This window comes from Mus caroli, chromosome 9 (assembly GCF_900094665.2).
Source record: "Mus caroli chromosome 9, CAROLI_EIJ_v1.1, whole genome shotgun sequence".
Lineage (NCBI taxonomy): Eukaryota > Metazoa > Chordata > Mammalia > Rodentia > Muridae > Mus > Mus caroli.
In genome coordinates, this window is record NC_034578.1 from 101,876,091 (window position 1) to 101,890,352 (window position 14,262).

Genomic DNA, 14,262 nt, shown 5'->3' on the forward strand with positions numbered 1-14,262 from the left:
AAAAAAAAAAAAAAGAGCACCGGCTGCTCTTCCAGAGGTCCTGAGTTCAATTCCCAGCACCTACATGGTGACTTACTACCATCTGTAATGGGGTCTGATGCCCTCTTCTGGTGTGTCTGAAGACAGCTACAGTGTACTCACATACATAAAATAAATCTTTTATTTTTCCTTTTTAATATATAGGTGAATAGAATAGCCAGAGCATAGAATGCTGAAGAAAACTAGGTTCTGTAGGCAGGTAACAGGATTCCAGGTCAGATGGGAGAGGGTCCCAGGAGCAGCCAGGCTATACCTGCTGGGGGGACAGGAAGAGTCAGAAGGAAGTACATGGGAAGGCCTGCATTTGGCTTTTCCTCGGTGGCACGACTGACGCGCTGCCTGTGGCTTGTGTGCTTTGCCTCTGGCTGTGTTACTTAAACCCGGTCTTTCCCAGATCACCTACTCCCTGCTTCTGCCACTGGGCAGCCTCCAGGCCTCTGGCGATCAGTAGCTTTCCTTGCGCTGTGCTGTGTCCATGAGGATTGGGGTTGAGCCTGTGACAGGGAAATGTGGTGAGCACAGCTCTCCCATGGGCACTGACTTAAGCCTGGATCTGAAGGACCAGGAGCTGGGCTCCTGGATGCAGGAAGAGCAGGTCCTGTCTTCTGATCCTTCCGGACTTGTGCTGCTCTTCCACGGTTTTCTCATCTTTGTTCAGTCCTGGCTGAAAGAGCACTCAAAGGGTGGATAACAGGATGTTTTGTCTGGGCTCACTACCCAGGCTCTGTGTGCTTCACTTCATTTCCAGTCTGTGCTCCTGACCCCACCACACACTCAGCTACAGCGTCTTCTTCCACGTCTGTAGAGTTTTGTGGGATGTGAAGGATTCTCCCTTAAAAAGAAGTGGTCTTTCTTCTCCATTGAGGTTGAGTACACGATTCCTGTCTGTACTGGGGACTTTAGGTCTAACTGGATTATTTCAGAACCCGGGAGTACTCAGGAGACGCCACAGAACACAGTGCGTAGGTAGATAAACACCGATGCTGACTAGAATAAAGGCAGAGTTATCTCTGGCAGCCCTTCAGCCCTGTTGGTTAGTGCTGCCTGGTCTCCCAGCCCTCTAACTCCAGAGTGCTACAGTCACCTTCATCCCTGTCAGCACATTCCCAGCGCCCGCCAACACAGCCATGAGCTTTCTCCAAGGCCAGTCGATGAGAGAACATGCTTTTCTACCTAGAATCAACCTACAAAGGTGCAGGCATTAAAGTGACCAGGTGCTTCATCCACACAGTTGCAGAAAACAAATGACAAAGAGTCCTAGACTCGGGAGGCCAGCAGAGGATATTCAGTTCATCTCCGAGTGTTTTTAGAAATAAAAGCTGGCTGGGCAGTGGTGGCGCACGCATTTAATCCCAGCACTTGGGAGACAGAGGCAGGCGGGTTTCTGAGTTCAAGGCTAGCCTGGTCCAGCCTGGTCTACAGAGTTAGTTCCAGGACAGCCAGGGCTATACAGAGAAACCCTGTCTCCAAAAACCAAAAAAAAAAAAAAAAAAAAAGAAAGAAAAAAGAAAAATAAATAAAATAAAAAAGCTGGGCTCATCCTTTTTAAGATCATCTGGAAAATTCTGTACATACTTGATCATTTGCATTTCTGTGTGTGCTTGTATGTCTGTGGATGTCCTGCGAGTGCTGTGGTCTTGGAGGCCAGCGGAGGCCAGTGATCCCTCGGGGCTGGAGTCACGAGCAGTCGTGAGTTGCTCAGTGTGGGTGTTGGGACTGAACTTCAGGGCAAGAACAGGTGTTCTTCCCTAACCACTGAGCTTTATCGCCAGCTCCTTAAAAAAGGTTTGTTTGTTTATATTTTAAATTGTTTTTCTTTGGAATGGTAAACTCCCCACCCCCCGGGATGTCTCTCATTTCTGGTTCCCCTAACTTTCCCACCCAGAATAACACTGAGGTCTCGAGTCACTCTAGGCAGTTTTTCCTTCCTCCCCAGAACCACGGCCCCAGAGGTGTCCTGATCAGGATCTCAGTGTTTTCTTAGAACACGAGCTTTCTCCTCCACTGTGTTGCAGGAGCCTATGTGAGAGAGATTACATCATCTAGTAAGAAGCCAGAACTTCAGGGTGACCCCGAAATAGTCCTTTCCAAGGGAAGCAACTTCAGTGACTTAAGGATCTTGAGGTAGACCCCAACTTACCTCTTTTTTTTTTAAGCATTTAAAAAAAAGATTTATTTATTTTATGTGAGGACCCTGTTGCTGTCTTCAGACTCACCAGAAGACGGCATCAGATCCCATTTCAGATGGTTGTGAGCCACCATGTGGTTGCTGGGAATTGAACTCAGGACCTCTGGAAAAGTAGTCAATGCTCTGACCTGCTGAGCCATCTCTCCAGCCGACTTACCTCTTTAAAGGTCTTTTTAAAGGCAGTGGCAGGCCGGGCAGTGGTGGTGCATGCCTTTAAAGGCAGAGGCAGGTGGATTTCTGAGTTTGAGGCCAGCCTGCTCTACAGAGTGAGTTCCAGGACAGCTAGGGATACACAGAGAAACTCTGTCTCGAAAAACCAAAAAATAAATTAATAAATAAATAAAAATAAAATAAATAAAGGCAGAGGCAGAGAGGCAGAGTCAGGCAGATCTCTGAGTTCAAGGCCAGCCTAATCTGCACAGAGAAACCCATTCTGGAAAGTCCAAAAAACTTTAAATTCTCTCTCTCTCTGTATCTCAGTGTGTGTATGTGGTATGTGTGTGAATGTGACAGATTTGAGAGGGGTTAAAAATAAAATGTCATTAAGTCCTGTCCCTTCTGCTTTCCAAGTAGAGGCTAATGCAGCTCTCTGTAACCTACACCCACATCCTGCCTTCCACACCTCCTTCACTGCATTAACTTCACATTGACACTTCTGGCCTCACAGCATGACCCCCTCCCCTTCAGTATACTCTCCTGTTCTACACTAAGCATGCACATTCTGAAAGGACCCACCCAGTGACTCCCGGGACTGAATGAACGAACCCTAGGCCTCATGCTGTCAAGATGGCTCCCCTGTGTAGCAGCTGCCTTTCACCTGTCTGGTTGCATCCCTGCCCAGGCTGGTCCTTGTGATGGAGCCCAGGCTTGTTCTTGGGTCCCCTGGGCACTGGGTGGGTGGGTCGGATATGTCAGCCACCCAGTGCCTCTGTGGTCACTAACAGTTGTGTAAATGTCTTCCCCCTCCCTTGTGTTCATGTTCAGATCCAGGAGCCATTGTTCTGATGTTGCTCAATGTAGCCACTGTGATCTGAGGTGCTTTACTTACAAATGTATCTAGGCAGGAGAGATCAGCTCTATTTTACCTTTTGAGACTCTGAGCTAGCTTTGACCCCAAAGCAATCCTCCTGCCTCAGCCTCCTGAGTGCTGGAATTATAGGCCAGCCACCATGTCTGACTTAACTCACTACTTTTAAAATATTTATATAGTATTGATGGTATAAGCAGTCTATGGCCACCTGAATGTGCCCCATTTTGTCTGAAGGTATGAGCCGCCTATAAATCATTAAATAAATCATTGAAGATTCAAAAATGTGAATGAAGTGTTATTATCAATGGTTCATTATACACCTTTAAATCAATGGACCAGTGATTCCCATGATTCGGTCTTAAAGCCAGGGCTCTGGGCATTTATGGCAGAAGAAGACCAAACAAACAAACAGGCATCACTCTGCCTTTTCCTTGGAAGTGACTCAACTGTTGCCTGAGTCACAGCTGCCCTTATGACATCATGGGCCACCCTCCTCTGCTTTCTGTTCACACCAATGCCGGAGGAGCACAGACCTGAGGGGATTTGAACCATCTACACCCAATCCATGCGTGAACAATGGTGAGCAAGTGAGGGAGGGCAGACACACTATGCTTGTGTCTCCCCATAGAGCTCTCAGGACGAGGGGACCCTCTGATGCCTCAGGGTCTGGGAAGGAAGTAGCTGTGTGATGGTGGCACTCATCTTTAATTCCAGACCTTAGGAGACAGAGGCAGGCTGGTCTCTGAATTGGAGGCCAGCCTGGTCTACAGAGAAAGTTCCAGAACAGCCAGGGCTACACAGAGGGCTGGGAAAGAGAGAGTCTGGGAGCTCTTGAAGTCAAGGATGTGTGGATACAGAGCAGCAAGGGGAGATGGCATACACACACAATTCTAAGCCAACTTCCCAACATCTTCGCTATTCTATTCCATAAACATGTTCCCTGAATCAGCCCCAGGCCCTTGGTCTGAGCCGGAGTTTCCCCAACTTCACACTAACACTGTCTGCTTTCCTGACTTCCCCAATTGCTGAGCACAGGGTGAGGAGCAGCAGAAGCCTGAAGACCTTAATGCACCTACTGACGATGCTCCTCAGGAGAAGCAGCAGCCAGCTGATCTATCCTCAAAAACAGAGAAGGCAGAGGTAGGAGGAGAGTGGGCCTCTGTGTCTCCTCCGACCCTTGTCCTTTGCATGGTCCAGAGCTCAGATCCGGGGCAAATGGTCCTTTATTGCCACTCTCTCCTGTTTCCTTTCCAGGCTAAAACTCTGGTTCAGACATGGAAAGCAGACAAATGTTAGTGTGAAGTTAGGGAAACTCCGGCTCAGACCGGGGGCCTGGGGCTGATTCAGGGAACACGTTTATGGAATAGAGTAGCTAAGATGTTGGGAAGTTGGCTTAGAATTGTGTGTGCATGTTTTATGATTCTGCACATATGTCTGCTTGTCAATTAAGATAGAACTGTGAAAATTATCAGGCTTGATGGTGCACACCAATTGTCCCAGTATGTGGGAGGCTGAGACACTTAGGAAAGAGGTTGAGGCCAGGAAAAATTTCATAGACTCAACACATACACACATGCACACATACATACACACTCACTCACACACATACACACACTTACACACTCATAACACACACACACAAACACACACACATGCACATACACTCACATACATACACATGTTCATACACATACACACATATACACATCACACACACATAAACATACTCACACACTCATACACACACACACACTCATACATACTCACACAATCACACACTCATACACACACACACACACTCACACACATACACACATGATGGGGCAGTGTGGGAAGAGAAGAGAGAGAGAACGGGGAAGAGAAGATTGGACTGTATGAGTTGAAAGAAATGTAACGTGAGGTTTCAACAAGAGGGAGGAGAAGGTTGAGGACTGGGGAGAGTCAAGAGGGACAAATGAACAAGGACACCAATTCCCCAGAAGGTTCTAATGGGAAGGGACCTGGCTCTGTTTAGGTGGGCAGGCTCAGCCTGGCATAACCATTTCATATGTATAGGCTCACAGGTTTTGCTAACCTGGTCTATGGGAAAGCTGGAATGCCAGGCTTGAGACTCAGGAACATAGTGAACTGCTGGTGGCCTGAAGCCAGAGGGTGAGGGACAGAGGCAGGACACCAACCCAATCTTCTAGTCTCTGCCAGTGTCCTGACCAAGGCGATGAGTTTCAGGGGAAAAGGGAGGGGCAGCGATGGACAAGGAGTCAGAGCCCTTTTCAGCATCTCCTTGTGCTGAGGTGGATGAGGACATTCACTATGCCTTCCCCTTTTCTTTGCAAGTCCAAGAAAAACCAGGAGCTTTCTGAAAAGGACCAAGTTGTAAAGATCCAAGCTTGGTGGCGCGGTACACTGGTACGTCGGTCGCTGTTGCACGCAGCCCTCAGTGCCTGGATCATTCAATGCTGGTGGCGGTTGATACTGCCAAAGATTATGGAGAAGAGGCGGCAGTCCATGCTGGATACCTTCCAACAGGAGCAGTGGGCAGTCGTCAGGTTGCAGTCCTGGATCCGCATGTGGCGTATCCGCAGGCGTTACTGCCGGTTGCTTAAGGCTGTCCGGACCATCCAGTCCCACTGGAGATGTCATACTTGCTCTTCACGGGGTGTCATCAAGGGCCAATACCGAATTTCGACCAGCCAGATGCATCTTGAGCTGGAGGTCTTGCTGGGTTCGGGGCCTTATATTGTGACCGAATGTATTCCCCTCCCAATAAAACAGTGAGGCGGTGGTCTTATGTGGAGTTTCTCTCTATCAAATTCCAGGAGGGCATGATGGGAAAGTTTTGGCATTTTGTATACTAGCTCTGGGGAAGTGGCAACCCTGGGTTCTTGTCTCCTAGCTTTTCATCCTCAGCTTCTGAGTCTAACTTGATATCTAAACTGGAAGCTGTCAAGAGAGTCCCACTAAATTATTTTCTTCTCCTTCTCCTCCTTCTCCTCCTCCTCCTTCCCCTTCTTCCTCTTCCTCCTCTTTTACTCTCCTCCTCCTTTTTTTTTTAAATTTTTTTAAAGATTTATTTTATTATATATAAGTACACTGTAGCTGTCTTCAGACACTCCAGAAGAGGGCGCCAGATCTCGTTGTGGATGGTTGTGAGCCACCATGTGGTTGCTGGGATTTGAACTCTGGACCTTCGGAAGAGCAGTCGGGTGCTCTTACCCACTGAGCCATCTCACCAGCCCCTCCTCCTCCTTTTTAAAGTTTTTTTTGAGATAGGGGTTCTCTATGTATCTCTGGCCGTTCTGGAACTCTGTAGACCAGGTTAGCCTCAAACTCAGAGATGGAACAGCCTCTGCCTCCTCAGCACTGGGATTAAAGTCATGTGTCACCCCTCCCAGCCACACCAGATTTTTATTCCCATTTTTTTCTCTCAAGCTCTCCAAGGAGACTAGGTTCACCTTTCTCCACATCTGGCCCAAGTGTAGGAGGGTCTACAGCTGTGAGTGGTCAGACCTCAGGTGATACAGGACCTGGAGCTAAGGAGTTTTTAGTTTAGTTTCCCTCTGCAAGTGATGATGCAGGCAGTGCTTGGCTTCCTGCACATTTCTTCCTGAGCCCTGTTGTCCAAAGGGTGGCATTAGGGTTAGGTGATGGCAAAGGTCAAATAGCCCAGGCTAGGTGGCCCCTCTTCTTGTCTGGATATTGCTATCCCAGAGATAGATACAGAAAGGGAGGGGCTGCCCTGTCCTGTGTCTGTTATACCCACTCAGAAGGATTTCTATATTCTTGTCTTTTTTTAGATTTATTTATTTATTTTATGTATATGAGTACACTGTAGCTGCGCAGATGGTTGTGAGCCATTATGTAGTTGCTGGGAATTGAACTCAGTATCTCTGCTCGCTCTGGCTCCACTCACTCCGGCCCAAAGATTTATTTATTATTATATGTAAGTACACTGTAGCTGTCTTCAGATCCTTGGTTCTGCTTCTCAGTGTCACTTGGCCGTGTCACTTCTCTCTGAGCCTCAGCTTTCTGAGCTGGGCCTTGTGCTCACCACATTTCAGAGCTGAAGGTCAGGGTCCAAGCACCTCATTGTATACCTTAAACATACACAATGTTAATTACATCTCAATAAAAAGCTACAAAGTAGTCAGCGTCAGCAACAAACAGACTTTTGGCGTTGTCTTTAAAAAAGTGTCTGACTTTGACCAAATCTCTCTGTAGCAAATCCAAAGAGACTGATCAACCCCGCCTAGTGGTACATGCCTGTGATCTCAGCACTGAGAGGATGAGGCAGGAGGATTGCTTCAAGTTCAAGGCCAGTCCAATCTACATGGCAGTTTCTGGGCCAACCAGAGCACTGTAGCAAAACTCTATGTCAAAGCAAAAATAAAAGAATCCTTCTCAGTGGATGGACTGGAAACGTAGTTGTGCTCGCACTCACAGGTACAGCTGAGCTGGCTTCTGGGTTTTTTGTTTTTCAAGACAGGGTGTTTCTGTGTAGTCCTGGTTGTCCGGGATCTTGATTTGGAGACCAGGCTGACCTCTAATGCCTGCCTCTGCCATCCAAATGCTGATTAAAGGTGTGAGCCACCACATCCAGCACTGCTTACTTCTACACTGTGTATCTACACTGAAATTGTATGAGACCTTCAATCCCACTGTAAACTCAGGTCATTCCACCGCTCCCCTTCCAAATTACTCTTAAAAAAAAGATTAAAAATAATCATGTGTTATGTCTGTGTGAAGGTGTGTGAGGGTGTGCACAGGTGTATTTCAGGTGTATACAGGTGTCTGTGGAAGCCAAAAAAAGGCTCTCCGGTCTCCTGGAACTTGGGTTAGAGGTGGTTGTGACCCACCAGGTATGGCTGTTGTGAACACAGGGCCTCTTCTAAGAGCAGCCAGTGCTTTTAACCACTGAGCCTTTTCTCTAGCTCCAGATCTCTAACTCTAATTGTCCAGGAAGGGGTAGGGAAAAAGAAAAAAAGAAAGGACAAAAGAAAACTAAACATTCAATTAAGTAGAGTCAAGTCACTTTCAGAAAAATAAGATGGCTGGCTAAGTGTTTCAAGGCTTCACCCCAAACCTTGAGACAATAGGCCTGAGTGCTGAGCACAGATTTTGGCCTGCCTCTTTCCTGTTGATCTTAGGAGATCAACAGGAAAATATATACTAATCTCTAGGGCAGAACCAATCTCTCGCAGAAGAGCTCAGTTCCTAGCGCCCAGCTCTGCTCTCTACAGCCTTCATACATACCTTCCCCACATCCAACATGCATATAACTATGAAAAATACAAGTGTATCTCTAACTGTACCTAAAAACCAGGAAGGAACATAGAGTAGATAGCAGTTATTAAAGACGGCAAATGTGGAAAGTAGATCAATTTTAATCTCTCTCTCTCTCTCTCTCTACCTATGTGTGTGTTTGAGACAGTTCTCACTATATAGCCCAGGCTATCCTGATACTCACTATGTAGACCAGGCTAGTCTTAAAATCACAGAGACCCACCTGCCTCTGCTTCCCAAGCTCTAGGCATCTGATGCCCTCTGCTGGTGTGTCTGAAGATAGCTACAGTGTAATCATATACATAAAATAATCAAAACAAACCAAAAACTTCAAAGGATGTAGGATGTAGGTCAGTAGTAGAGTGAATGAATGAGCAAGGCCATTTACACACACACACACACACACACACACACACACACGAGAGAGAGAGACAGACAGACAAACAGACAGACAGAGAGACACAGAGAGACACAGAGAGAGAATGAAAGAGAAATTTATTATTTTCCTTGATTTTAAAGACTTACTTATTTTTATTTATTTAATGTATGAATGCTCTGCTGCATATACTTCCATATACCAGGAGAGGGCATCAGATCCCCTTACAGATGGTTGTGAGCCACCATGTAGTTGCTGGGAATTGAACCCAGGACCTCTGGAAGAACAGCCAGTGCTCTTAACCACTGAGCCATCTCTCCAGCCCTGAGAGAGAAATTTAAAGAGTGAAGTTGACATCCTCAGTGAATGAAAGAGGCTGTGTCAGGCATGAGGTAGCCATCCTCAAAGAGCCATTAAAGGGAGCACAACAGACTGTTAACTGCTGGGCTTAGCGAGAGAGAAGGCATACCAAGCATAGATTCAGGACTGGAATGTTTGCCATGGAAGTCCTCCTTGGATTGCAGTCTGAAAGAGCAGAGAAATGCAAAGATCAGAAAAACAAAAGGAAACAGAGAAGCAACAGGGCAGAGGTTACAGCCATGGCTGAGTCCCCGATGGAGAGCAGCCCCATTAAAGCATGGGTAAGATTCCTAAAGGGACTCACTGGCCCTCAAAAGATGGAGGCAGCTGGCGCTCCACACCAGCCACAGCACAGTGTCATACTGATGAAGATAAGATACTTAGTATTCAAGAGGAAAGGAGACAAATAGGTTACCTATCCAGGGACCAAGTATCAGGTCTACATGGATGTTCTCAAATCAATGCTGGGTGGGGGAAGAGTATGGAGGGACCCCAGTGCTCTGAAAGAGGTCACGGAGTGCTGAGTGACCCCCAAATGTGCCTCTCATATATGTATAAATTTATTTTTGGACAAGGTCTCATGTAGTTCAAGACTAGCTGAAGATGACCTTTGTACTGGCTGGTTTTGTGTGCCAACTTGACCAATAAGCTAGAGTCATAGAGAAAGGAGTCTCAGTTGAGGAGATGCCTTTTTATAAAAGTTTTCTTTCTTTCTTTCTTTTTTTAAAGACATATTTACTTTATATATATATATATATATATATATATATATTATATATATTGTAGCTGTCTTCAGACACACCAGAAGAGGGCATCTGATCCCATTACAGTTGGTTGTGAGCCACCATGTGGTTGCTGGGATTTGAACTCAGGACCTGTGGAGGAGCAGTCAGTGCTCTTTACCACTGAGCCAACTCTCCAGCCCAGGGAAATGCCTTTATGAGATCCAACCGTTAGGTATTTCCTTAACTAGTTATCAACGGGGAAGGGTCCAGACCATTGTGGGTGGTGCCATCCCTGGGCTGGTGGCCTGGGTTCTATAAGAAAGCAGGCTGAGCAAGCCATGGGGAGCAAGTCAGTAAGCAGCGCCCCTCCATGGCCTTTGCATCGGCTCCTGCCTCCAGGTTCCTGCCCTGCTTGCGTTCCTGTTCTGACTTCGTTTGGTGATGAACTGTGATGTGGACGTGTAAGCCTAATAAACCCTTTACTCCCCAACTTGCTTTTTGGCCACTGAGTTTTGTCAAGCAATAGAAACCCTAACTAAACCAACCTCGATCTCTTAGTCTTTCTGCACTCCCTCTCCCCCCAGTGCCACACCCGACTTTTTAATGTCAATTCTGGGGATAAACATTAAGGCTTTATGCTTATGCAAGCAAACATTTTACTTCCGCTATCTCCCCAGCCAGTCTCTGAAAGTATTTCTGGGGAGTTAACTCTAAGACAGAAGCAAATTCAGGAGCATGGGACAATAAGCACTGATGAAGTAAGGTTTATTGTCACTACCAAACAGGATTTCTCTACATGTCGATTTCTATTAAACAGGAGTGCAGTCTCAGATGACACCAACACAGGAGGTTGCTGGAGGTAGTAGAGAGCAAGGGGAGAGACTGGGCTAGTCCCAGAATTCCCCTACCCCCAAGACAGGGTTTCTCTGTGTAGCCTTGGCTGTCCTGGAGCTCACTTTGTAGACCAGGCTGGCCAGGAACTCACAGATCTGCCTGCCTCTGCCTCCCAAGTGCTAGGATTAAGTCTGTCTTGACTATCACACGTCTGCTGTGGGATTAGCAATGCTTTCTCATGTGTGTTTATGGGCATGTGTTTGCAGATGCCTGCAAAGACAAGAGGGGGTTGGATCCCTGGAGCTGGAGGGACAGGCAGTTGTGAGCTGTCAGATGTGGGTTCTTAGGAAGAGCATTGAGGGATCTTAATTGCTGAGACATCTCTCTGGACCTAAGCAGACTTACAAAAATAAAAATAAATTGCTTGAAGCATATTATTATATTGATGGAAAGTTAACTAACATACCTTCATGTCAAGACCAAACAAGGATAATATAAAAATACAAAATTACTATTAATACCTCATGAACAAGGAAGAAAATAAAAGTCAATAAAATATTAGCAAGTCTAACTTAACAGCCTATACTAAATATAAAGTCTGCATTATATTCTGCAAGCCCATACATACACCACAACTAAGTAGGCTTTCTACCAAATGTACAATTTCAACATTTGAAAACGGATCATGGTAAGTTACTGTGATCATCGACAATATTGAACTTGTGTGTAATAGAGGCTGAAAGTTCATGTCTCCTTTCCCCATAATCAACTGCAAAGTTGAATGTGATGATATTGCCTGCAAACCCAGAACATGGATGACAGAGGCAGGAAACTCAAGAAAGAGTTCAAGGTCATTTTAGCTACATAGCAAGTTCAAGGCCAGTGGAGCTTGGTGAGACTCTTAAAAAAAAAGAAACAACAAAACCCTAAACAACAGGAAAGAAATCTAAAGAAAATGCTTCTCTTGTGCCAGGAAGGACAGCACACCCCTGTCATCCCAGCCCTCGGGAGACAGAGGTTGGGGGAATCTCCGAATTCACGACTAGCCTAGTCTACAGTGTAAGTTCCAGGACAGCCAGGGTTATACAGAGAAATCCTGTCTCAAAAACCAACCAACCAAACCAAACCAAAAAATTAAAAAGGAAATGCTTGTCTATAATGAAACATTACATATTTTACCTTTGAAATGTTTTTTTTCCCACAATACAGCTACTGTATAAGATATTTGTATAAGATATTTGCCAAACACTGATACACATCTATGAACATACTGTCTTTATTGAGAATATTCATCACTTGGGAGACAGTTACAAAGTTCTATTAGATTCCCCTCTTGATATTTCCCTTCAATGTGTCATCGCATCGTGGACGATTTCCATCTGGAATGTGGGTGGTTGCTCCTCATTTGCTTGATAAATATATCTAGACATACGGAAGTTATTCTCATATTTGCATGGGGAAATGGCAAACCCGTCGCTACTCTACATATAATCCGAGCTCAGAACACATTCAGTGCAGATTTGTGTACAAGTGGATGTCTCGCTTGTTTCAATTTTCGATAACACAGGACGCACACAGTGGAGCTTGACATGCTTGGGATTCAGAGTGAAGTCTTTCCATCATGACTTTGCCAGAGTACAAATGTTAGCTACAAGCGCTGTGGTTTTGCTTTTTTTTTTCCTTAAAGATTAGTGCATTAGTGCATGCATGTATGAGGGTGCCAGGTCCCCTGTAATTGGAGGTATAGACGGTTGTGAGCTGCCCTGTTGGTGCTGAGAATTAAACCTGGGTCCTCTAGAAGAGCAGCCATTGCTCTTAACCACTGGACCATCTCTCTAGCTCCCATGTGTAGGCATGATGTTATTGTGCATTGTGTAAAGACACCATGGTTATTCAAATGATGACTTCTGTGTCCCTATATCTCGTTGCAATCCTTAGTCTGAAAATCTTCTTTCTCAATGTTGTATAAATGACCTGGCCGGTGGGTCAGGAGTCAACGGAGTCTGCAAGGGAGAGAGAGTGGGGATGGAGGGGCAAGAGATGTGAAGACTGGAGACAAAACAGGCTGTCTGATCAAGTCTCATTTACTGAAAGGCAACTATTGGTATATAAATACAAGCTGGGGAGTGCAGCTGGAGACACTTAACCACAGTCCAGGATGTGTCAAGAAAAAAACAGGGTGTTATCGCTCGTCAGGGTGGAAAAGTACCAACCTGTAAGTAAATAGCAGAGATGATAGTAGCCACTTTCTGCTAAGAGTCGGCTCCCAACATATAAACATTGCTTCCCAATTATTACTTGATTGGTCAATAAATCTAGCTGGTCAACCAATGACTGAGCAGGGAGGAGAATAGGGGAGGACTTCGTCCTAGCCAGGGAAGGGGCAGGAGAGAGAGGAAGTGGGGGTTTGTCACCAGGACAGAGTCCAGGAGAGACCACTGGAGAAATACCTGGAGCAGAGAAAGCCATAAAATAAAGACTCATGAGGATCTTGGCTGGTAGGTAGCCAGGTCAGCATAGAGGATGAAAATACAGTAATACTATTCAGTTGTTGTGCTCTTAAAGCTTGTTAAATAAATACAGTAGTCCAATCTCAATTATTTGGGAGCTAGCTGGGTTAAGAGGAAGACTGCAATACTAAAAACAAACAAACAAACAAAACAACAACAACACTGATGGACCTGCTTTTGCTTTTTAAAAACTTATTATATAGTGTTCTGCCTGCATGCATGCTCACACACCAGAAAAGGGCGCCAGATCTCATTACAGATGGTTGTAAGCCACCATGTGGTTACTGGGAATTGAACTCGGGACCGCTGAAAGAGCAGTCAGTGCTCTTAACCGCTGAGCCATCTCTCCAGCCCGGATTTGCCTTTTTTTTTTTTTTTCTTCTCATGGTTTTACTTTTAAATTTTGGGTTTAAATCATCAAGAAACACAAAGACCTGGGAGAAGAAAAAAGCTCTTTATTATTAGTTTATTTTATATGTATGGGAATTTTGCCTGCAGGTATGTCTGTGCCTGGTGCTGGCAGAGGCCAGAAGAAGACATTGGATCCCCTGGAACTGGAGTGACAGATGCTTGTGGGCTGCTGGGGATGGATCCTGGTCCTTTGGAAGAATAGTCAGTGCTCTTAGCCAGTGAGACATTTCTCCAGCCCCAGAGGAAAAAGCCTTAAAAAGGAAGAAGAGGGGAACTAGAATACATGTGACATGAAACGAGAAGGGGTCTACTGGGGAAGGGAAGGGTCTAACAGGAGTGGGGTGGGGGTGGGGGGAATGGGGTGGTGGAGGAGAACCAACAAGAAGGAAGATCTGGTGTGTGCATGCCTATGGTCTTGTATTTGGGAGACAGAGGCAGAATAATCAGGAGTTCAAGGCCAGACTCAGCTATGTAGTGAGTTTGAGAGCAGCCTGGGCTACTCAAGGCCT

General features: G+C 45.8%; 1 protein-coding gene across 2 annotated transcripts; it reads left to right on the forward strand.

The window, feature by feature from the left end:
• Window positions 1-3,753: 3,753 nt before the first annotated feature.
• LOC110302206 (IQ domain-containing protein F1) lies at window positions 3,754-6,042 on the forward strand. Of its 2 annotated transcripts, XM_021173020.1 has the most exons (3): window positions 3,754-3,836; window positions 4,293-4,397; window positions 5,592-6,042. In XM_021173020.1, the coding sequence occupies exons 1-3, from the start codon at window positions 3,834-3,836 to the stop codon at window positions 6,030-6,032; spliced, it is 549 nt and encodes a 182-aa protein (XP_021028679.1). In that variant the 5' UTR covers window positions 3,754-3,833; the 3' UTR covers window positions 6,033-6,042. The 2 variants fall into 2 exon arrangements, with proteins under 2 accessions (XP_021028679.1, XP_021028680.1); XM_021173021.1 differs by lacking the exon at window positions 4,293-4,397 and having other exon boundaries at window positions 5,592-6,039.
• Window positions 6,043-14,262: the final 8,220 nt, after the last annotated feature.

Excerpts from the sequence above, each read along its gene's own strand:
- LOC110302206 (XM_021173020.1), top strand. Across the intron at positions 4,398-5,591 it reads CAAAAACAGAGAAGGCAGAG|TCCAAGAAAAACCAGGAGCT; the intron begins GTAGGAGGAGAG and ends TTTCTTTGCAAG.